The 22,291-nt window shown below is 58.0% G+C and overlaps 8 protein-coding genes across 8 annotated transcripts; 3 read left to right on the top strand and 5 right to left on the bottom strand.

Annotated features, from left to right (window-relative positions):
- The first annotated feature begins 417 nt into the window (after positions 1–417).
- On the top strand, positions 418–3,148 carry BJ171DRAFT_518934 (uncharacterized protein). The gene is made up of 4 exons (XM_053112302.1): positions 418–1,101; positions 1,438–1,582; positions 1,794–1,866; positions 1,961–3,148. The coding sequence occupies exons 1-4, from the start codon at positions 625–627 to the stop codon at positions 3,096–3,098; spliced, it is 1,833 nt and encodes a 610-aa protein (XP_052963354.1). The 5' UTR covers positions 418–624; the 3' UTR covers positions 3,099–3,148.
- A 710-nt stretch (positions 3,149–3,858) lies between these two features.
- BJ171DRAFT_216810 (uncharacterized protein) lies at positions 3,859–6,440 on the bottom strand. The gene is made up of 2 exons (XM_053106438.1): positions 5,551–6,440; positions 3,859–5,238 (listed from the first exon to the last, which is right to left on the bottom strand). The coding sequence occupies exons 1-2, from the start codon at positions 6,186–6,188 to the stop codon at positions 3,903–3,905; spliced, it is 1,974 nt and encodes a 657-aa protein (XP_052963355.1). The 5' UTR covers positions 6,189–6,440; the 3' UTR covers positions 3,859–3,902.
- Positions 6,441–6,591: 151 nt separating this feature from the next.
- BJ171DRAFT_585400 (uncharacterized protein) lies at positions 6,592–7,897 on the bottom strand (the record flags this gene model as incomplete). Its single annotated transcript, XM_053114359.1, has 4 exons — positions 6,592–6,601; positions 6,737–6,915; positions 7,324–7,656; positions 7,823–7,897. 4 exons carry the CDS (start codon positions 7,895–7,897, stop codon positions 6,592–6,594), a joined length of 597 nt encoding a protein of 198 aa, XP_052963356.1.
- A 264-nt stretch (positions 7,898–8,161) lies between these two features.
- BJ171DRAFT_518939 (uncharacterized protein) lies at positions 8,162–10,125 on the bottom strand. The gene is made up of 7 exons (XM_053112303.1): positions 9,819–10,125; positions 9,534–9,668; positions 9,276–9,301; positions 9,130–9,189; positions 8,924–9,042; positions 8,780–8,802; positions 8,162–8,584 (listed from the first exon to the last, which is right to left on the bottom strand). The coding sequence occupies exons 1-7, from the start codon at positions 9,961–9,963 to the stop codon at positions 8,295–8,297; spliced, it is 798 nt and encodes a 265-aa protein (XP_052963357.1). The 5' UTR covers positions 9,964–10,125; the 3' UTR covers positions 8,162–8,294.
- Positions 10,126–10,284: 159 nt separating this feature from the next.
- Positions 10,285–11,094, bottom strand: BJ171DRAFT_216834 (uncharacterized protein). Its single transcript, XM_053106439.1, has one exon. It carries the CDS (start codon positions 10,821–10,823, stop codon positions 10,329–10,331), a length of 495 nt encoding a protein of 164 aa, XP_052963358.1. The 5' UTR covers positions 10,824–11,094; the 3' UTR covers positions 10,285–10,328.
- On the top strand, positions 11,095–12,909 carry BJ171DRAFT_216839 (Anp1-domain-containing protein). Its single transcript, XM_053106440.1, has 3 exons — positions 11,095–12,097; positions 12,172–12,329; positions 12,599–12,909. Exons 1-3 carry the CDS (start codon positions 11,365–11,367, stop codon positions 12,833–12,835), a joined length of 1,128 nt encoding a protein of 375 aa, XP_052963359.1. The 5' UTR covers positions 11,095–11,364; the 3' UTR covers positions 12,836–12,909.
- A 5,980-nt stretch (positions 12,910–18,889) lies between these two features.
- On the bottom strand, positions 18,890–19,881 carry BJ171DRAFT_477677 (uncharacterized protein; the record flags this gene model as incomplete). The annotated part of the gene is made up of 5 exons (XM_053108884.1): positions 18,890–18,910; positions 18,975–19,137; positions 19,266–19,567; positions 19,713–19,795; positions 19,866–19,881. The coding sequence occupies 5 exons, from the start codon at positions 19,879–19,881 to the stop codon at positions 18,890–18,892; spliced, it is 585 nt and encodes a 194-aa protein (XP_052963360.1).
- An 850-nt stretch (positions 19,882–20,731) lies between these two features.
- Positions 20,732–21,497, top strand: BJ171DRAFT_570568 (uncharacterized protein; the record flags this gene model as incomplete). The annotated part of the gene is made up of 2 exons (XM_053113641.1): positions 20,732–21,101; positions 21,209–21,497. 2 exons carry the CDS (start codon positions 20,732–20,734, stop codon positions 21,382–21,384), a joined length of 546 nt encoding a protein of 181 aa, XP_052963361.1. The 3' UTR covers positions 21,385–21,497.
- Between the last annotated feature and the right edge of the window lie 794 nt (positions 21,498–22,291).

Here is a 22,291-nt window from a genome sequence, read left to right on the forward strand (position 1 = left end):
CGAACCTGCCGACCCCAGCGCCGCCTGCTCTGGCCCTGGGTTTGCTCCCCTCTGCTTCCTCGGCGCCTCGCTCGGTGTGCATGCGTCACACCCGCGTGCACGTGAGTGTGGCGCTGATTCAGGCTCCGCACTGTGTCCGGCGCCAGCGTCGCACAGGCGCTGGGGCCGCACAATCGTGTATGCCGGGCGGAATGCGTGCGACTTGTGTGCGACGTCAGTGCGACTGTTTGTGTCTGCCGAGGTGTCTGCGGACCCTGTCGCTGCTGTTTCTGTGGGGCTCTGGCCCTTGATCGGGCCCTCGCTCCGTTCTCGCCCGCTCTCGCGCCGTCTCGCTGCGTTCTCGCTGCGTTCTCTCATTTGCCATTCGCATCTTTCCGTTGTCATCTTTGCCATCGCCGGTATCTCTTCTTGCCCCTCCATCGTCGCTGTCGCCGCCGTGGCCATCGCCGACCCCTTCGTCCGGCTGCATATTGCTGCAGTCCCGTCCTTGCATTCCGTTACAGCCCGATTTACTCGTTCCAGGATCGAGCGGCTTCTCTCGGCTGGCCTTTCCTCCGAACCCCATCTTTTTTACCCATCTGTCCGTACAGTCCCGTCCTGTCGCCGATCCCCGCATCTGTCGCCATGACTACCGAATCCGCCGTGCTTGTGCAGCTCTTTCCTTACAGCGCCGACGCCGTCGTCAACCCAAGTCGTCCCTGCGTCAAATTCCCGCCATTCGAGCGTCTCCTCGTTCCTGGCACCCACCTCCGCATCGGCCGCAAGGTCGATCCCTCAAAATCCAAGCTCAAAAAGTCTTCCCTGCCCACCGTCCCGGACCTTATCGAGCCCGCAGCGCCCCAGTCGAATCTCAGTGCCTCCCTCGGCACCAGCTCCGAGCCACACCCGCATCTCGCCGCCAACATCAATGTCGACCTCTCGACCTCGCCAGCCGCCGGCGGCTTGGTTGGTGCCGCCTCAACTTCGCCCGGATGGACTGGAGCAAACATGCCCTCGGCCGCAACCAAGGAACAGTCCGATGAGTCAGAAAACATGGTGGCATTCCGGAGCAAAGTCGTCAGCCGAGATCATGCCGAGCTCTGGCTCGACTACGACGGGAAGGTACGCTTCCAGCCAGTTTTTTGCCGGCCTCCCCAATGTGCATCAGACCATGTTGGGTTCAGTCTTGCCTCGTCCCTCTCGCCCTTCCCTGAACGACGAGGCGAGATGCATATGTCCCTGTCTCCGTGGCTATTGCCCTTCGTCACCGGATCATTTCGCTGCGAGCGGCGCCGATCAGTTTTGGTCGATGCCGCGATTTGTGGCCCTGTCCGCGCTCCCCTGCTTCTTGGCTCCAAACCATGCTGTTCCCGGTCGTGATTCGCTGTGGCTGCCTGTTGATGCGATTCGCCCGGCATGCTTCTTACCCTGCTCTGTGTCGCTCACACGTCTCCTCAGGTCTACTTGCGCGACCGTGGAAGCTCATCGGGCACATTTTTGAATCGCCTCCGTTTGTCGGCAAGCAGCAAAGAAAGCAATCCATATCCGCTCAAGAGCAACGATGTTATCCAGCTGGGCGTCGACTACCAGGGCCGCCAGGAGGGTATGTGCCCCGTGGCTTACCATCAGCCGTGTCCCAAGGATACAGCTGCTACATGTGTCCCCCCAGACGTACATGGCACTGCTGGGCTTCGGCCGTGCTCGATACTGCCACGTCGGCCTGTCGTTCCAGGGGACCTCGGTATAAAGCTGCAGCTGTTCGACGAGAGCTTTCTCTAACACCCTGGCGGCTTGGACCACTCTCTCCCACTCAGATATCTACCGTGCTATCGGTATCAAAGTCTTCATCTCCGCCAAGATCAACAAGCCTATGGGCGATCCTTACAGGTGCGTAGGGCCTCGCCCTGGTTGGCCTTGCCCTGGTTGGCCTCGCCCTGGTTGGCCTTGCCCTGATTAGATTATCACTCTCTTTTGCTGGCAGACTCCGTGTTGCCCTAGCCGCCCTCGTTGGTGCCATGGGCAACTCGCACTCCGTCTCGGATGCCTGCACAGAGTGCTGTATATGCATCTCCAACCTCAACCCTGGCCAAGCCCTGTTCCTGGCCCCGTGCTCTCACTGCTTCCACTACAAGTGTGTCATCCCCCTCGTCGACAACGGATACATGTTCCAGTGCCCGCTTTGTCGTCAGGTTGCTAACCTCGACGCCGCCGTCGGCGCCGACGACGACGTGCCGCAAATCACCGACTCGTCTGTCCAGGAAGTCCTCGGCCTGTCCCAGCCTGGCTCCCATCCCGCTGCGTTGTCCGCAGCCGGACCAATTCCGTCGCCGCCTTCAGAGCGTGCACCGTCCTCGTATGCCGCTCAGCAGGCGATGGATCTGTCGACTCACTCCCCGTCGCCAGACTCTGAAGAAGTCGAGGGCGCCGAGGTCACCAATGCCACCCGCTCGCTCGCCATCGAGATTCCCAACGCCGCCCGATCCGCCCTCCGCAGTGAAATGTCGCCCAGCACGCCGCTGTCGTCCGAAATCCTGAACGGCAACATGGGCTCGCACCGAAACACCTTTGTTCCGCCCGCAACACTGCTCTCGCAGTCCCTCTCTGACCGGCGCTCCGAGGATAGTCAGCGCAGCGGCATCTTTGGCGGCCTCGCCACTTCTCTGCGCCGCAACCGCAGCGGCCGGAACGAGAGTCTTGGACGCCCCGTGCCTTCGCCGTCGGCGCCGACTCGGCTGGAGCGGAAGCTGACCCGGGTGATTGCCGAGACGCTTGCATCGTCTCCTCCGGACATTCTCGCAAAGTTTGTGCAAGAAAACGGCGACCTCCTCGAGGAGATTTTCGAAGAGTTCCCGGACTTGTTTTCGCAGCAACGTCGCATCCTGTTGCGGGATATGGTCGAGGAAGCCGAGCTGTCACACCCGCATGCCCTGAATGCCATGGCGGCGACCCAGTCTCCTCCAGTGGCAACGTCGAGCCAGTCTCCAAGTGGCAGCGCGAGCCTCTCCCGATCGTTGTCGCCCCAGGCCGCCCACATACGGACTCCTTCGAACTTGGGGCTCGTTCAGCGGGCAAAGTCGATGCTCAAGGGCAAATCCAATGGGGGTGATTCATCGCTATAGCCAGCTTTAGATGCGTGGGATACTCGTTTTCTTTCTTTCTTTCTTTCTTTCTTTCTTTTATTATTCCGTTATACTATTTTTTCGTTGGCCGGATGATGTCGTCTTGGTATATCTTTCTGGGCAACATCGTATGTATCATGTGGCAATCCCTCAATCTTGCCGGAGCCGCACGCCGCTCTCCCCAGCCCGAACAATGTCTTGACACCTCCCTCCCCTAATCCGTCATACTTTGGACAAGCTGTAATTGCGCACGGCCCCTTTGCAGATCACTAGAATACCTTCCACACCGTCCACTGCCCAGCACACTGTCCCGCTGGACAGCAGTGTACCCATTTTGAAACGGGGAACCCTGTTTGGAGTCTGGACCGTCGTTGATCTCCGGGTCTGAATACACACACACACCGCCCGGGTGTATTCAAGATGGGAAACAACAGCACGGCTTGCTCACCGAGGTCGACGAAAGTTCAGCAGACTTCGGGCCTCTGATGCCAGAGAAAGCAGACGCTGTCCCGTTTGTTTCTGGAATGACTCTATGTTTTCTCTCTGCCCATCGCCATCCCTTGTTTGTCAATATACGGAGTCCACCCTCTCCCTCAAGGGCCACCGTCCGGCCTCTCCTCGCTGTGACTTTGCTTGATGTGTTGTATTATATGTGTTTGCGCTGAATCCATACAGGTCCGAACAGTGCATCTGCCAGCACACTCGGCGTTCCAGTGATGCACCAAGCCCGTCGCCCGCACGATCGGTTGACCGTACGGCACACAGGACGATCCCCGACATCCCGGCCCTTCTTCTCCGTCGTGTCTAATCCCGTTCTCTCTCGCTGCGGCTTGATCGATGTCGGCTCGATCGGTATCGGCTCCTTGACTTGCCCGAGGAAGAGGATTCGCGCCGGTCGCTACTATCGCCGCCGCCCCGGGCCGACGAGGATCGCTTGATGTATTTGTCGCCGGTATCAAATGTTCGGTGGCCGTGGGTCTCGTTGCCACCAACACTGTCGTTGTGCGGGCTGCGACTTCGACTTCTGCTTCGGCTTGATCCTTGACTCTGGCTGCGGCCGACGATACGGATACCTCCGCCACCGCTGACGGCTGTTTGGCTGGCGGTCTGCACAGGCGGAGGCGAAGGCTCCATCATCCACCGGTCTTCATCGGGACTGGCATCGAGCCTGAGGTCGAGCGAGTCCGCTCCAAAGTCGTCCATGGGTGTGCCTAGAGCCACGCCATGCGACGTCGATCGCTCGTCAGCGTCGCGCCTGGCTCGCTCCGAGTGGATTGACATAGTTTGGCTTGGAACCTGGCCCTGGCTCTGGCGCTGGCCTTGACTTTGGCTCTGGCTCTGGCTCTGGCTCTGGCTTCGGCTTCGGCTTTGGCTTCGGCTCCGACTTTGATGTCGCTCCTTGCGCGAACTGCTGCTACGATCGTCTCTTCGTGAGCTGCTGCCGTGATCGCTTGGGGCTCGCGCATCAGGCTCTCGCTCTTTGACGGCCATGTCGGATCGTTTTCGGTCTCGATCTCGGTCCCGGTCCCGGTCGCGTTCCTTGGGTCGATCATGCTCACGCTCTCTTTCGCGATCCCTGTCTCGATCCCGGTCCCGGTCCCGGTCTCGGTCTCGGTCTCGACCATGTTCGCGTTCACGTTCCCGATCGCGATCGCGATCACGGCCACGGTCCCGCTCCCGGTCTCGTTCGCGGTCATGATCTTTGCGGCTTCGATCTTGCTCCCGGTCGCGATCTCGATCTCGATCCCGTTCACGGCCACGATCACGATCACGGTCGCGATCACGGTCTCGTTCACGATCTCGATCTCGCTCTCGTTCACGGTCCCTGTCTCGATCGGCTTTGTCGGATCCGCGATCATGTCGTGGGGAATCCAGAGTTGGTCGCTTTGGCTTGTCGCCGGCGTCGGCCTCGTCGGCGATGGACGCCTCCCGACCTTCTTCCCATTTGCGCTTTTCGCCCCGATCGTCGTCCGAGCCTAGGTTCTTGGAATCGGTTGCTCCGAGGGCGGGCCCTTCGCGCTCACTGCCTCCGGGCTCGTTTCCTTCGTCGCGACTGCGGTCAGACCATCGGCTTGGGTTCATAGGACCGCCGAAGCTAGGGCCGCCGTGTGGGCCTGCATTTCCGGGTCCGCCAAATGCCCTGTGTCATGCAAGGGGCGAAGGCAGCGCGGAGTCGTAAGGAGGGGGGGGAGAGTAAGTCAGTCAGTCGCCTGTCAAATTTCATATACCCGCATGACTGACTTGCTGCTGATCGCTGTCATTGATGTGCCCACCGTTTGGCTTACATCACAAGCGCTGCGAACCCTCTCGCTCGATAAAGTGTGCTTCAACATCACCCACCCATCATGAACCCAGCTGCATCGCTCACGCCACAGCAACATGCCATCAGTCAGCCTGACTTGTCAACCGCCACCCACTCCTTGCACATCCAACAGTCACCCGCGATCCTTACCTGCCACGAGGAGGCTGATTGATAAAGCTACCGCGTCCAAATCCGCCAGTCATCGGATCAAAGTCGGCTTCGATGCCTTCAAATCCGGGTCCGTGGGGCCCACCTCGTTGCTCGAAGAAGCCTTGAGCTCCACGGGGGCCAAACTCGCCTCGCCCGAATCCACCCATGGGTCCAACTCCGGCAGCACCGCCGCTGCCACCACCACCGCCGCCGCCGCCAACACCAACACCTCCACGGCCAAAGCCTCCGCCCATATGCGGGAATCCTCCGGAACCGCGAAACCGAGGATCCATTGGGCCGCCCATCATCATGGGCGATGGTTGAAAGTCGGCTTCAAAGAACCGCCCCGGCATCGAGCCATGACCAAAGTTGCCGTGGCTGGGAAGGAACGGAGCACCCAGTCCGGGAGGTCGAAAGTTGGGCGGCATGCCGCCGCGGCCCATAACCGGGCGAATTGCAGGCCCGCCGCGTCCTCGGTCCATGACGTCCGGTGCTCCCAGCATCCCAGGCATCGATGGCAGGCCATGTGGCGGCTGAATGGGCGCTAGACCGACCATGGATTGAAGTGGCTGCATCGGCTGCATCGGTTGCATTGGTTGCATGGACTGCATCGGCTGCATCGGTTGCATTGGCTGCATTGGCTGCAAGTTGGCGTGTGTGATTTTTGGCGGGGCGCTAACCTTGGGGATGCTATACTCCTTTCCTTCCTTCGTTCCAACGGTTCGGAATGGGCTACCTGACTGGTTGGGAGGACCAAAAGTGACGAGGGGTTTCCGACCGTGTATTTCACTGCGGAACGGTAAGTATCATTGAGGGCATCAGACGTTTGTGGAGCGGACAGATATGTACAACGAGATCAATGGTCCGGACATTGAAGCTCGCGATGGCAGGAGCAGCCACAGAGGCAATACAGGTACAGAAGAGCTCCGCGCACACACCGCCGCGCCCACAACCACAGCGACTGCGAGCGCCGATAACAACACAGACTACTACATCGATGGTATCCGCAACAGCAAACAACGGCACTGATATACATGGGGTCTACACGACACTAAAATACACATCACAGTTCAGCCCACTGTCGCACTAAGCTACAGCCATGCTGTGATCGCCGCTGCAGCCGATCCGACTATCGCGGCATTCATGGATCTCGGCACCGGAGAGGAGGTGTTCACGGGTCACGTACATCTTATCGAAAAACTCCTTCGCGACGGCAGCAGACTCAGGGTTGGTGAATTCCAGGTATGCGATACCCTTGGACTTGCCGTTGACACGGAGTTCTTGGAACGTAATCTCCAGAGGCAGGACCTGGTCTCCGACTCCGGCATCGACACAGACTTGACGCAGATCCTCGTCCGTGGTGTACTGCACGCGTTGGCACGCGGTGCGAGACAGAAACGACCGAGAGTAGAGTGAACCGCGAGTCATCGGATTCACAGTTTGGGTGCGGGAGCCACAGTTGGAGATGTGATCGGGGGAGATTCGGGTGGTTGTCCGCAAAAAGAGGAGCGGAAGGAGGCGAGTCGATGGAGGAGGGGTGGTATCAAGTTCCGGATTCCGTTTGCAGATAGATTCATGGCGGGTCGAGATATTCCAAGTTTCAGTGTATCCGGTTGAACGTATAGGGAATGGCGGAGTGCAGACGATAAGAGGCACAGGGAGATCAGCCAGCGCCGCGCATCACGCACCAGGGTCCTTCCACCACACCCAGGGACAACGGCGTGTCCAGACAACCGCAGTCTGACTGGACAGACGATTGCAAGAGAGACTTACCCAGGTGAGATCCTGCACAAACAGTGACCTGCTGCCGTTGCCCAAATGTGCGGGCTGCGATCGCGGCGGATGCGCTGCGGCACCGGTGTGCTTCTCCGGTACTGTTAGTGCCTCGGGGCTCGTGCTTGCGCTCGACGGATGTGGTTGCTTGGGATCATCCTCCAGGCGCCCTTCGCCGGATGCTCCTGCGTCTTCTGTGGCGGGCTTTGGTCTTGCATCGTCATCCACACCGGTGGCCTTGGGGCTGGATGCGGCAGGGTCTAGCGAGTCGGCGTTGCCGGTCAGGCTTTCGTTGTAGATTTTCGTGGACTTTGAAAAGTCCCCATAGATGTCCTAGAGCAGGATAGGGCCCAGGATTGCGCGGATAGATGGAGAATAGGGCTGGTTGGAAGAGGGGGAGGCGAAATCTCTCCCGCGGCAGCATTCATGTCGGTGCGCTGGGACGACAAGCAGTCCTGTAGCAAGAGCCCAATGCACACCAGTGCGGTGTCAAACCAACCTCGCCGTCGGCTCCGAACGAGCCGTAGGTCCCTCCGAGATCCTCGCCGTACAGATCAAAGTCGTCGTCGGCCATGATCGCCTTGGGGCGCTGGGCTCGGTGCTGGCGGTGGGGTGTGCCGGAGCGAGCAGAGCGGGTGCGTTGTCAAGGAAAGTTGCGGGATCTCGACAGAGTCGGGCGCTGGCGGCAGCAACAACCCCGCCAGCAAATGAGCGTTCATATGCCCTGTTTGGGATGCTGTGTGGCCAGGAACACGGCGACCATGAGCAGCCCACCACCACAGGAATTCCCACCGAGCAAGCACCCCGACCCAACACCAACGCACAGAGTCAGCGGAGGTGTTGATTGATCGACACCAATATATTCAGGCGACAGGAGACGCCAGGCACTGGATATTTAGCCCTCCTTTGTTCCAGCTCTTCGACTCGCACACCGCTTGGCTTCGCAGCCGCCGCCGCCGCTCGCCAACAGTTCAGTCCATCTCAATTGTCGCGTTGCTGCAGTGCTCGCCCAGGTGCGGCGCTTGAATGGGTATTGGCTTGACTAGATCGTCGTCGCGGGGTTGCCTGGGCTCGGGCGCAGACTCGTATGGCTGTGCTGGAGGTAGCGACGGGAGAAGCTGGTCGGAGGACGGGTGCTCGAGAGCATCCTTGGAGAGCACAACGCCGAGTGTCGCCAGACTACTGATACGAGCCCCGATCTCGACCTCACAGTCGTTGCGGACAATGATCACGGCGCATCTGCAGTTGTGGGCGAGATAGTCTACAGTACGGCGGCGAAGGAGCGAGGCGATGTCGGGGGACGAATGCGAATGCAGGTGAGTGTAAGGGCATGTGTAAATGCAAGCGGATGCGGTTCTGATCAGATGGAGTGCGAGGTCAGGCCAAGCACCGAGGCCGGGTATTTGGCGCTGTTGGTGTATATCAGTTCGGCCAAGGCAAGCGACATCGTATGTACCTGATACCGAGCCCATGAGTGCCCTGCCAAGTCCCATTGAAGATCAGCCCCAAGACAATGCTCGGACCACCAGGCCACACAGCCCCGCAACAACTCAATGGCCCTGCTCTCCGATCTATGTGTGCTGCACCCAAGCGAGCTTACCGCTTGAGGGCACTCATCCCACGCGAGCCTACGATCAGAGCATCTGCGCTCAGTTCGTGGACCTTGCGAGTGATCTCTTGGCGCGGATCGCCGCGCATGGCGATTCCCTTGACTGCGATCTGTCCAGAATGATCAAAGGACACAAGGACCGCGAGTTGGCCTCTGTTCATCGCATTCGCATTGCATCGTGGCCGAGTCCAGCTCACCTGTCGTTGCTTGAGCGGCCTAGATGCTCTTCGCAGCAACCTGTGAGACTCCTCTCGATTCTGGTTCACCGGGTTCCCAGCGCGCGTCAGCGAGAGCATGAGCAAGATCGCTGCCGACATGTTTGTGCAGACCAGGTGGCCCTCACCTTTTCCTCGGTGCGAAGAATGTAGTCTGGCCCGCATCATAGATCCATTTAGGTGACGCCATGGCAAGATTAGGAGCAGATCAAGCCAGCAGTGCGGGTTGCTGATCATCGTCAGCAGCAGACAGACACACTCGCCAGGCGAGTTTGCTTTGATTGTTGGGCAGGACCGGGCCGCCCGAATTGCGATCCCTGCATGACGGGCCCGGCAGCTACATGGCACATTATACTCGAACTACTGTACAGCCTCAACGTCCTCACCCTGGAAGTCCATATATGCGCTTCCAAATGGCCCCGGGAGCGTCACGATCGGGCGAACATTCACAAGCACCACCAGATCGCTCTCGGGCCGCAGGAAATTGTCCAGGCTCCACGAGAATGCCTTTTCGCTGTGATCTGCTCCGGCCGAGCGTTTGGATCGGCGGTCGATACGGAGATGGCGCAAATGGCTGGGTGAGTACTTCTCCTTGGCCGGCCCAGCTTCACGGACACGCTGTAGCCATCGCAAAGGATCAGTGCTGTCGGGTGATCAGCTGCGGCTGCTACCTGACTTGTCCAGGGCAATGACGACCACTCGAGTGATGTTTTGCGGCGGCGGTGGAGCATAGAGCCCCTGTGATCCAAACGGCGATGACAGAGAAAGCTCCGAGTCGAGGATACCCGGCGCCGGTCCGTGCTGGGGCTGGGACATTCCCGATCGTAGATATAGCGCTTGTTGCCGATTGCAAAGGACAGCGAGCAGGACAGATGAGCAACGCAGACCGAGCGCAGGTTGTTTCGTCTCGGCGCCCGTCGGTGGGCGATAGATCGGGACGGGGAATTTTCACCCCCAGGGTCTCCCGCGCTGCTCCGTTGCAAGCGCTGATCCGAGCGAGGCCGCTGCAATCTGCCGCCGGATTGCTTGCGGAGATCATCCAATCGACTGCTGAGGGCTTTCTTGCTGCATTCGAGTGATCCAGACCGCTGAAATGATACTATATTGGTGGCCGAGACCGAAGCCTTGCGGCGAGAGATAGATATACAGACACCCTCCCGTCTCCTCCAGCGGCAAGTTTCTCATCGATTGAAGTAGATCTTGACCCTTGGGTTGTGGACCTTGAGTCGCTGGACGCTCGGGGACTCTCGTGCATGGGGCGGCAGATACAGCCGCCGGAGTGCAGCAAGCTCCAGGAGGGGCTCTACGTCTTGCACTGCTGTGCCGGAGAGATAGAGCCTCTCCAGTCGCCGAAGCGATGCAAGCGGAGCGAGATCGCCAATGCCAGTATGATCCAGATCCAAAGTGTGCAGCCCAACCAGATGTCGCAGCGGCTCAAAGTCGACGATCCGACGACACCCGACCAGACTCAGCCGAGAGAGGTTGTCGGCAAAGAGCGGCAGCCACGATATATCGTCCAGGGCCTCTCGTGCCAATCGCTCGGAGGGGCTGCCATCCTTGTATGAGTGGCCAAAGCCGTTGATGATGCTGTAGTTGTGGTTTGGGAAATAGAGCTGCTGGTACCGAGCTCGTTCCTGGGTATCCTGGCTGTTGGCTTCAGGCCGAATCTCTTCCATGGCTGTATGGCCAAATTGGACACGATGGTATCGCCTGCGGGAGGTTGTGATGGAAGTCCAAGTCCAAGGCCTCGACTGATCAAGACCAAGCCGGCAGAACGAGGCTGGCCCATGAACCAGTCGCCCCTGCCCGTGTTCTGGCTGCCCTGCTGATGGAGATGGCTATCGCTTGGCGGATGCTGATGCTGCTCAAGCTTTGCCATCCGCCAGTAACGGCACTCTGTCGCAGCTCCGTCCTCCGCCTGGCGCCATTCGGGGTCGCAAGGGATTGTCCTGGATGGTTGTTGGGCGGAGACAATGACTTGCAGGCGCCGGGAGAAAGCACTGTCCAATGCCAATCAGGGCACATTAAAATTGACCGATCAGGGCAGGGCATTGCTATGGGCAGGACATTGCTCTGGGCAGCAAGTGGCCCTGAATCGGACCCACCGTCGCCGTCGTCGTTACAGCGAAGCCGATTTGATCAGCCATCTCCAAGCATCATCGGATTTAACCTTCTCGTCCCGATCTCCGGCCGGCTCGCCATAGACGCAACGCATACATGATCCAGATTCCTCGCTTCAATTTCAAGAGAGTCCTGGTGGTGATCACGCTTGTCGTGTGGCTCCAAATGCTGTACTCGGTCTCTCTCAAGTACCAGATGGTCGTCTCGCTGGTTGAGAAGATGCCGCGCTCTATCGACAGCCACTATGACGAGCCCTTCATCGTGCTCCGGTCCAACGGCGACTTTGAATCCTTTCGCATCGAACGCCAGACTCCCCGGAAAGTCGTCTTGCCCGACAAGGCCCGCCAGGACGCCGGCAAGACGGTGCTGATCCTGTGCATCCTGCATGGCGATCACTCGTTCGGGAGCGGCCGCAACTTTTCCTCCTTTCTCCAGATGATCGCCGCGTTCGAGTACCCAATGTATCAGCTCAGCCTGGGCTTTCTCATGTCGGATTATGAGGATCTCCAGTCCTCAATCCCGATTCTCGACCAGTTCGTTCGCGACAACAACCTTGCCGCCGGCGCCATCTATTTGCAGCCCCAGGAGGAGACGTCATCGCGCGAGATGCGACAGAGAGACGATATCCAGAGGGAGCGCCGGAGCCTGCTGGCCCAGCTGCGAAACAGATTGCTACTCTCGACCCTCCGCCACGAGGACGCCGTGCTGTGGATCGACTCGGACATTGTCGAGATCCAGTCCGATGCCCTCAAGCAGTTTGTGCGGTCGGGTCTCGATATCGTCACGCCCTTCTGCCGATTCGGCACCAAGGGAATGGAATCCTACGATGGTGTGTACTGTCCACTCAGCACGAATGTTGCCGTGGCCATCCAACTGACGCATCCTTGCTTCACACCAACACAGGCAACGCTTGGGTCGGGAGGCGCAAAAGGCCCAGCGAGGAGCAATGGAAACAGATCAAAGAGGGCACGACAAGCGACTTTGTTCCCAATGGCGACGGTGCAGAAATGGTGGTGCATTGGATCGACAAGGACGATAAAGTTGTCGAACTCGACTCTGTGGTGGGTGTTCTTGTGGTTGCATTGTCGACATTGCAGTTCTCGGCACTTTACCGTCGCTGTGTTTCGACTGGATGCGCTTCCACAACCACAACGGCCTCCGATCTCTGATACTCGAGCAAATGACAACACCGCCTCCCACTGGCATCGCTCGCGGGTCTCGACACTTTGAGCTGACATGATTCTCCACACTCCATACTCCATACTCCATACTCCACACTCCACACTCCACACTCCACACTCTGTGATCCGTGCACTCCCCACCTCTCAAGGGCGGGACGGTGCTCTATGTTCGCGCAGACGTGCACCGCAACGGCGTCAACTTTCCCCCGTTCTATCTGATCGGATCAGACTGGGACGCCAAGTATGGCGGCTATGACGGCATCGAGACCGAGGGACTGTGCTATATCGCCCGGACGATCGGATATCGGTGCTGGGCCATGCCACACATCACCGTGTCCCACACCTACTGGCAGGAAACTCCCAAACACCCACGGAAATCTGATTAGCGGTATCTGTTGATGGCAAGTTGACTTGTTTCAAAAACACGCTTTATCAGTGTGCTCCTGCCCTCAGTGTCATTCGTACTCGGCAAATCGACGTTCTGGGAGGTACAGCATATCCAGAAAGAAACGGGACACTTTCCCTTCCTGGCTTCAGATGTCTGAAACCCACTGACTGACTTGTAGGCCCAGCGGGTAGGCCATGGCATTGCACTCCTGTCTTCGTTGGCAATCTCTTTGTTTTTGGTTGGTTTGGGAAGCACAGTCTTGAATACACCCGGTCGATCTCCTGTGGCGATGATCGACTGGCATACCGAGATCATGTTCCTTGAGGCATTGATGTCTCGATCCCACAGCGTATGGCAGCTTGCACAGCTCCGGACAAAGTGTGGGTTCTCGACATCAAGATGCTCGACCTTCTCGAGTCGCTTGGCTTCCCGACAATGTGAGCACACCTGGGATGTGTTGAACTCGTTCACCGAGCACACATGGATCTTGGAGACGGATCGGTCCGGTGGTCGTCTCTGGTGATGGTGGAATTGCTCAAAGTACTTGGCAAACCTGAGTCTCCTGGGACTGGATGTATATCCCTTCCACTGTTTCCAGGAGGCATTCCCAAAGGCAATCACCACTTCGGTCTCCTTGGACATACTTGCTTGGCCATGAATGCGATGAGTGGGTGGGTGTATTCAGGTTCCAGAAAAAAGCACTGTCCTGGTTAGAAACGGGGGTGTTCCATTTCATTTTGGAATCGTTGTAGTTGCATGCGTTCTCAACTGAGGCAATCTCCTATGTGAGGGGCTGTTCACCTAGCAGGTCTCTCGTCAAGACCTGATTTCAATGAGCTCCTCCATCGCCAGTTGCGATCGGTATTCACAGTGCAAAGTCACCCTCAAGGCCATCGACCATCTATCAAGGGTGCTTGGTACATCATGTTTCATCAACAGCCTCAGCCGCAGGGCATTCACGGCCTTTGGAAAGGACGCTGTCCAGTGGCTCGAGTCCCTGGACACCCGCAACGACATCATCACATTCGAGTGCGGCACCGCACCTGCGAGGAGCAATCGAATAGATGGCGGGTATGCATTCTTGAGGATTCTCATCGGGACAGCCAAGCGGCTCGTGGGTATCGAAGGCAAACGAGAGATCATGATGCCAGATATCGCAAAGAGCCATGCAAAGTTCAAGATGTCAAACGACTCGATCGAGTATATTGCAGAATGGCGACCGAGACTGCAACGCCAAGTTGAGATGACGATAGACTCGACTGAGTCTCTTCCACCCACTCATGGATGACTTCCGAGTCTTTGGCGAATTTATGGCTCCGCTCCATGCTTCTCAAGCGGAGCCTTCCGAGGCTGATTCTCTGGCTAGGCAATTGCGAACGACTCCCGGAACTTGATTGTATTGATTTGATAAAGCCCTCGGCCGCCCACTGGTTCGGCCTGAAACACCGTGGCTCTGGCTATACGCAAGAGCTATTCATTGGTCACCTTACAATGACATCCAGGCTTGGACTTGGGTGGAAAACCCTGGGCAGCCAGACCTATGCTCTAATTCAAGTGGCATAGTAGTGTTGTATTAGACCATCCAAGTCGAATTGTGATACACCTCTACATTTGTATTTCCTGGGCATAGGACTGACTTTGTGCTTCAGAGAGTGCCCGGCGGTAATATGAAACTTGGGCTTGTATCTCGAATGTGTTGAGGAAGATTGGCTGTGGAGGCGGAGCGGTGAGTAAGAGCCGAGGATGTGGGGAGGTGGACGAATGCCACTTACCAGGATGATGACGGGGCGGTATTGAGGTATTTTACTAAGCACGATGAATGCACTGGATGAAGGAGTGAGTTGATGGTTCCAGTCGAAGAGGGAGTGTGGAAATTTGGCTGAGTGAATCCCGTGGCGGACCCACTGTGGTGCATAACGTCGGTCGATTACGACCCACTTGGACGAGGTTGGGGAGTCGGACGGAGCCATGATATCGGCAAGATTGTTATCGGCACGAACCCACTCGTCACCGCGACGGACCCAGCGGATTTCCTCATCAACAACATCGCGAGACAGAATTGAGTTGTCATCTGGTGAGATCTCCACAGAGATCACACCCTCTGTATGCCCCTCGAGGGTGTGCTTCACCTGGCCCGTGGCACAATCCCACACCTTGACGGTGAGGTCAAATGAGCCAGAGACAATCCACTTGCCATCGGCTGAGATCGTCACCGACCACACACGCCATGTGTGCCCCACGAGGGTGTGCTTCACTTGGCCATTGGTGGCATCCCACACTTTGACGGTACTGTCATCGGAGGCTGAGATAATCCACTTGCCATCGGGTGAAATCGCCACGGATGTAGCGGTATCGGTGTGTCCCTCGAGGGTATGCTTCACTTGGCCTGTGATGGAGTCCCACACCTTGATGGTCTTGTCATCAGAGCCAGAGGCGATCCATTTTCCGTCGGATGAGATTGCAACGGAGTTTACCGTCCCTTTGTGTCCTTCGAGGGTGTACTTCACTCGCCCAGTGATGGAATCCCATACCTTGATGGTCTTGTCCCATGAACCAGAGGCAATCCACTTGCCATCAGGTGAGATTGAAACGGAATTGACAGTGTCTGCATGTCCCTCAAGGATGTGCTTGACTTGGTCAGTGGTAGCATCCCACACTTTGATGGTCTTGTCGAATGACCCAGAGACAATCGACTTGCCATCAGGCGAGATCGCCGCGGAGTACACAATATTTGTGTGGCCCTCGAGCGTGTGCTTCACTTGCCCAGTAAAGGCATCCCATACCTTGATGGTCTTATCCGAAGAGCCAGAGATAATCCGTTTGCCTTCGGGTGAGAATGCTGCAGATGTAGCGGTATCTGTGTGCCCCTCGAGGGTGTGCTTCAATTCGCCAGTGGAGACATCCCACACTTTGACGGTGCTATCATTAGATCCAGAGACAATCCACTTTCCATCGGGTGAGATCGCCACGGAGTACACATGTCTTTTGTGTCCTTCGAGGGTGTGCATCAGTTGGCCAGTGATAATATCCCACACCTTGATGGTCTTGTCCCATGAACCAGAAGCAATCCACTTGCCATCGGGTGAGATGGACGCGGAGGTAACAGTGCCTGCGTGTCCCTCGAGAGTGTGCTTCAACCCGCCAGTGGAGACATCCCACACCTTGATGGTCTTGTCGATTGAGCCGGAGACAATCGAATTGCCATCGGGTGATATTGCAACGGAGTTCACAGCTTGAGTGTGCCCCTCGATGGTTTGCTTCAGTTGACCCGTCACCACATCCCACACTTTGATGGTCTTGTCACGAGAACCAGAAGCAATCAGCTTGCCATCAGACGAGATGGCCACGGAGTTCACACTATCTAGGTGTTCCTTGAGGGTGTACTTCACCAGGCCAGTGGCGGCATCCCACACCTTGATGGTTTTATCCAAAGAGCCAGAGACAATCGTCTTGCCATCTGGCGAGATCGCCACAGAGTTCACTTGGCTCGAGTGACCAGTAAGTGTCATCTCACACGGATCCCAGGTCGGTGCTGGACCGGCTGTGACCAGGAACGGGATCTTGTCCTCGAGTTGGGTGGCATATGTCTTGTAGATCGCCGTCTCCTTCGGCGTGAATGCATACCCCGAGTTGTACACCTGTGGCGCACTCGCAATGATCGGATCGGCAAACTCGCGGATGAATCGATACGTGTCCTTGACCAGTTCCTTCGTGGTGTCGTCGACGATGGTGCTGGGTGCCTTGTCGATCACTCCTCGGAGCACAGCCAGTTGCTCGATGATCGACTTGACCACATGTGTGAGCGACCCACACTCGAGCCAGAAGAACACATGCGTCTTGACGAACCGAGTGAGCACCGCTGCCACATCGACCATCTCGGTCGACTGCCACACCGGACTCGACTCGGCCACTCCTTCCACACACCACACAAAGTGCGTGATCCAGTGGGCGACGCTGTATCGCAGCGACGGTGTGATCTTGGCTGCGACCCTGTCCTCGAGGTCGGCGATATTGTCGTGGAACTCGTAGATATCGCAGATGTTGATCACTGGCTCATGCGAGAGGATCACTCCGAGACATTCCTTGGCAAACACCGTGTGGAACGAGCTCGACACATGCCACGGCTGGCCAGTCGATGCATCGCCGAGGAGATAGTCCGCCACCGACTTGTGGTTGAACTTGACCTCGGTATTGGTGGACTGGCTGCCTCGGGGACCCAATCCATTGGCGCCAGGATCGAGGACCAGACTGAGGCTCTTGAGACACTCGCGAACGACGCCGATCTCGAGTCCAAACACATCGGCGATGATCTGTGGGGTCAGGATCGACTGGGCCGTGGCGATCGCCGACACCACCGTGACCAACTCGGCCGGATGGCTCGACTGCGAGTGGATCTTGGCGAATGTCTTGTGGTACAGTCCCTTGAGATCCACCGACGAGTCGTTGATTTCCCGGATCATCTCGAGGGTCAGTGTCCGTGGCTCGTGTGCTGCGTCGCTCTCCTCGCACGGCGTCGATCCAGGCTCGGGAGTCTCCAGCTCGTGCTCGACGGTGTTGAGGATCAGGTTGATCCACACGAATGTCTTGGACTGGTCCAGCAGCACCGAGATCGCCTGGGTGCGGTCCGACTCACTGAGGCTGGGATGGTCCCTGAGACGATGGTCGATGAACACCCGGAGGTCGCGGATGTTGTCCTCGCTCGACGGCTCGATCGTCGTGGTCGGCACTCCTCGGAAGGCATCCCTGATGTCGGCCTCGGGGCGGGACGTCAGCAGCAGCTTGATCCGGGACTCGTCCTTCAGCTGTGTGAGTCGCCAGGCCAGGAGCGACAGGATCTCGTCGCGCGGATGGCACTCGTCCAGTCCATCGACCATCACCACGACGGCTCCCTTGGGCCGGTACTGGCCAAGAGCCTCGAGTGGATCCTCAATCACGGCCTTGAACAGGTCCGGGATGCTCATCTTGTCGAGGTCGTCCTTGGAGTGGCCAGCGTCGAGGAGCCGACGGCCGATCGGTGCGTACCAGCGACACAGTCCATATGCGATAGTGGTCAGCAGGATGCGGGGGTTGTTCTTGCGGGTGTCGTTGTACTTGAGGAACAGCGATGTCGCCAGCTGGTCCCGGCCAAGCAGGATGTTGGCGATCTGGGCGGCAGCGACGGACTTGCCGACACCGGCGACGGCATTGACCCACAGGACCAGGTCGGCGTTGTCGTCGTCGTCGACCCAGGCAGTGACATGGTCAAACAGCCACTGGCGGGTTCCCTCGACATACAGATCCTCGAGCGCCTTCCTGTCGGGGTCAAAGTCGATGGGATCGAGCAGGACGCGGAGCTGCGAGTCTTCGTCGGCAGCGAGGACGATGGGTCGGCTCTGGTGGTAGAGGATGCCCTCGGCGATGGCCCTCTCGGTCTTGGCCACAAGCACTCGGATGTACGGAGAGAGCCTGAGTTTGGTGGCGGGGGATGGACGAGTGCGAAAGGGAATGGAGTCAGTTGGATGTGGTCAGATGGATGTGCAGCAAGGTGATGCGATGTATATGGTGTCGTGTGGTGTTGTGAGAGGAGTCTGATGCAGCATGGTGTGCATGGCATTGATGGTGTGCATGACATGGATGGTGTGCATGGCGTGCAGGATGTTGCGATCAAGCATGACAGCAATGCAGAAGAAATGGCTTGCCATCGATGGGCTGACAGCAGCCACCCACCTCATCACCGCCGTCCCATCGGCTGCATTGAACTGCTGGAGAGCCAGGACATCTCGGATGGTCTGGCGGATCGATACGGGCTTGCCGTCGACGAGGGGACTCAGATCGTGGCAGGGCGGCTCGTCGGGAAAGTCGTCGGGGTTGGGGAAGTACTTGGAAGCATAGGTCTGGTTGTTGATGATGCGGGTCGACCACATGTAGACGGGCTGGACGGTCACCGGGCGGCCGGTGGTGGCCGACTCTCGCATCCGACGCAGGGCATGCTGGACCTGAGTGTGAGTGTGAGTGTCAGGGACTATCGAGTGCAAGTGCATCGACATGGATGCTCGGCCAACCGCTCGCTTGCTCACCTCCAGGAACTGGTTGTCTGGCTTGAGGTGTGCCTCGCGGGTGCGGCTCAGTCCCCGCTCCGACAGAACCAGCACAATGACCTGCGAGTTGACCAGGCCGTTGATGAAGCCCGTCTCCCAGTTCATGGCATCGACGAGACACAGCTGGTCGAGGTACGGACACAGGTTCTTGTCGTATTGGCTGGACGACTTGAGGGCGGCGTAGAGCTTGATTGCGGGCATCTCGTCGCTGAAGACTCGATAGCTGGGCAAAGAGGCGATGGTCAGTGGGCACTCTGGATGTCGGTGTTGCCAGTGCAGACATGGACATGGATTGATGATCGACCGGCTGGAGTGCAGACACCCCACACTGCACCACAGACATCGCCGCACCTGATGAACACCTCGTGGTCCCTGTTGCCCAGCTGGCACTTCCATCCCCTCGCCAGCGGAGGCGGTCTGTATCGGACCACAGGGAGAACAGCATTCTCGCTGCCATCGGGTGTCTTGGATGGCGGTGGCTCGCTCTTGTGGACGGCAACAAGCGGCTCGCTCTTGTGGACGGCAACAGGCGGCTCGCTCTTGTGGACGGCAACAGGCGGCTCGGTGTTCTGGCGCTGAGCTCGTTGAATCTTCTTGATGGCGCCGAGCTTGAGCCCGATCTGCTTCATCTCTGGCTCGGTCAGAGAGAGGACCTGGACAGGCAGCCGTTGTTCAGCAACAATGTCTGGATGGCCAGGGGTATCGACGGCCGCAGTGTCGGCGACATTCCATCGCCAGCACGGACATCGCCAACCATCGAGTGCATCATGCCATCGGCGACAGAGTCAAGCAACCCACCAGGTCGGTGCTGTTGATCTCGTTGTCGACCAGGAGGGTCTTGTTCCTGGCGAGATCGTGCTTGTCCAGGAAGGCATCAAAGTCTGGCACAAGGGTCAGCAGCAGACATTGCCGTCACCCGCCATCGGTGATGCATCATCAACAGAGGCTCACCTGTGGCTGCAGACATGGCACGCTGGCTGCTGGATGGGATGTGCGGACGGATCGATGAAAGAATCGATGGAAAGCTGGATGGGCTGGAGGTTGACAGATGGAGACGAGGGAGAGGCACCGAACATTGGGCCAAGTGGAAAGGGCGTGCCAAGTGGGCGACCAAGCACCGCCCCCATTCGGAATCGAGAACGTGACAACCCAGAGCGAGCTTGCGATGGTGGCAGTGGACGGAGAGATGCAGGGTGGCGAGGACAGGGACGGCGATACATGTGTGTATGGAGCCATAGCACCCACGATAACCATGAATCCATGCAGCGTGGGATGGGGCGGTGGGATTGCTGAGGTGTGGGGACAGGGACCAGACATGGTGCTGTCGATGCCAGGAGACAACGACACCAAATCAACGCAGCTCGGCGCATCGCCATGTGTGCCATGTCTTGATCCTGTCTCGTCATGATCGTTGCATCACTCATCATGGTCGTAGCATCACTCGTTCTGTCAACTCCCGCCTGTGTCGATGGCCGTCCTCGGTTTCAATCGTCGTCTCTCGTTGCATCCAACTCGTCTGCAGCGCCACCAACTCGTTTGCCCATGATCACACCGATGCCAGATTGATCCCTCTGGATTGGACATGCACCTCAGTGGCAGGACGCTGACCAAAGATCCCTGTGGTCCGGGCACTTCCATGCAAGATTAGGGGCGGTGATCGCTCTGCCACCGCATCGCCTGTCTGATATAAACCTGGCATCAATTCCTCACCACCACACCTCACAGCCAAACCCGCTCAAACACCGCTCCAGCCTCCATTCGGCCGCCCACATACCACTTTCTGATTCCTTCGTTTTGCGCACATCTCCATCGTCACCATGAAGTTCATCATGCTCATCTGCGTCTCGGCCGCTGCCTTCCTCGCTGTCGCTCGCGCTGCCCGCTTCTTTGATCTTTCCCAGCTTGATTCGCACGGCTCCAGCTGTGCCTGGCCTGGCCACTGCGAGGGTGCCTCGTGCAACAACTACAACGACTGCTCTGGTGAGCTGATTTGCTCCAAGGGCAAGTGTGCCAAGAAGGATGACTACTGCTCCTGGAAGGGCCACTGCGAGGGTGCTTCTTGCAGCAGCGAGCACGACTGCTCCGACGATCTTGTTTGCTCCAAGGGCAAGTGCGCCAAGCCTTCCTGGAAGTCCTCTGCTGCCGTCGAGGGCTCGACCTCTGACGATAGCTGCGAGAGCGGCTTCTGTAAGTATCACCGAAGGTTGGCCGAGCCACATCCCTTTCTGGCTTGCATATTCGGCTGCTTCTCTGACCCAGCTTGCTCACCGATATCTTCATCCGACCTGTCTCAGCCGTCTCCACCTATACCGAGTGTACCTACCTCCGTGCTGAGCTCAAGAAGCTGTTCTGCCAGGATGGTGGCTCCGATCGTGTCTTCGCCTGCATGAACGCCGTCGACCACTCCGCCGACCAGTGTGTCAAGGCCGTCGACGACCACAAGACCTTCTGCTTTCCCCGGCACTATTAGGCACTCCGGCACGAGACTGGGCTGAGCTTTCCCGACTCTGTTTGGTTGCGGCCGGCTTCTTCGCCCTCCCCCATTTTTGTACATTAGTCTCGCTGCACACAGCCGCAGCGGCCTGTCCACAACAAGTGGCAAGTTGCTGCTGGCGGCGTCCCTGGCTCGTTGGACTAGTCCACCATCAGCCAAGAGCCATGAGGGTTCTGAAACGCATGGCACTCCATGCGCTTGAAGACTTTGGGGAGGGTGGTAGGACATGGCGCGGACAGGCATCGCCCTTGGAGGAGACTCTGTTGTTATATCTACACTTTGAATGACTCAGTCAGCAGGAAGTGAGTCGCTGGTAGGTGTGAGGTTAACTGTCCATTTCTGGCTCTCGAGATTCTCGAAAATCCAGATTGCTGATGCGATTGTACACTCAAACTCCGAAAAACCTCACCATCTGTGGTCAGAACTGGATATCTCCTTTCATATCGAGAAACTTCATGGCGCTTACATCAACGCTGGTTACATTGGCCGAGGACCAGGGCGATCGTTCTTGGTGATAGACTATGTACGATCCAGCGGCGCAAATGCATTGGCCAATCTGCAAGCCTCCTGCCTGAATGTGCACATGGATTCCTGTGATCCCGATACAGAGCGATTCTGCTGCCTTCCACGGCATTACTCTTCAGTCAAAGTGCACACCAATGGTGGGGCGGGCGGCTTGTACAACTCACGTCGGCGTTGGCCTGTCAGCGGCAGCACGATTCGGCAGGGCTCTTCATTGGTTCTGGAGCCGCCCTCGATAAGGTGATGCCTTGTCGCCATCACCCAAGCGTTGCTTGCTCAGCCCGGCCTGTGTGTCTGTTTCGAACGACTCCGCATGCTGTCCGGCGCCAGGCGCGGAACAAACGTGGTCCATGCAGCTTGC

The sequence above is a fragment of the Polychytrium aggregatum genome (assembly GCF_025602895.1).
Source record: "Polychytrium aggregatum strain JEL109 chromosome Unknown BJ171scaffold_41, whole genome shotgun sequence".
Classification (NCBI taxonomy): Eukaryota; Fungi; Chytridiomycota; class Chytridiomycetes; order Polychytriales; genus Polychytrium; species Polychytrium aggregatum.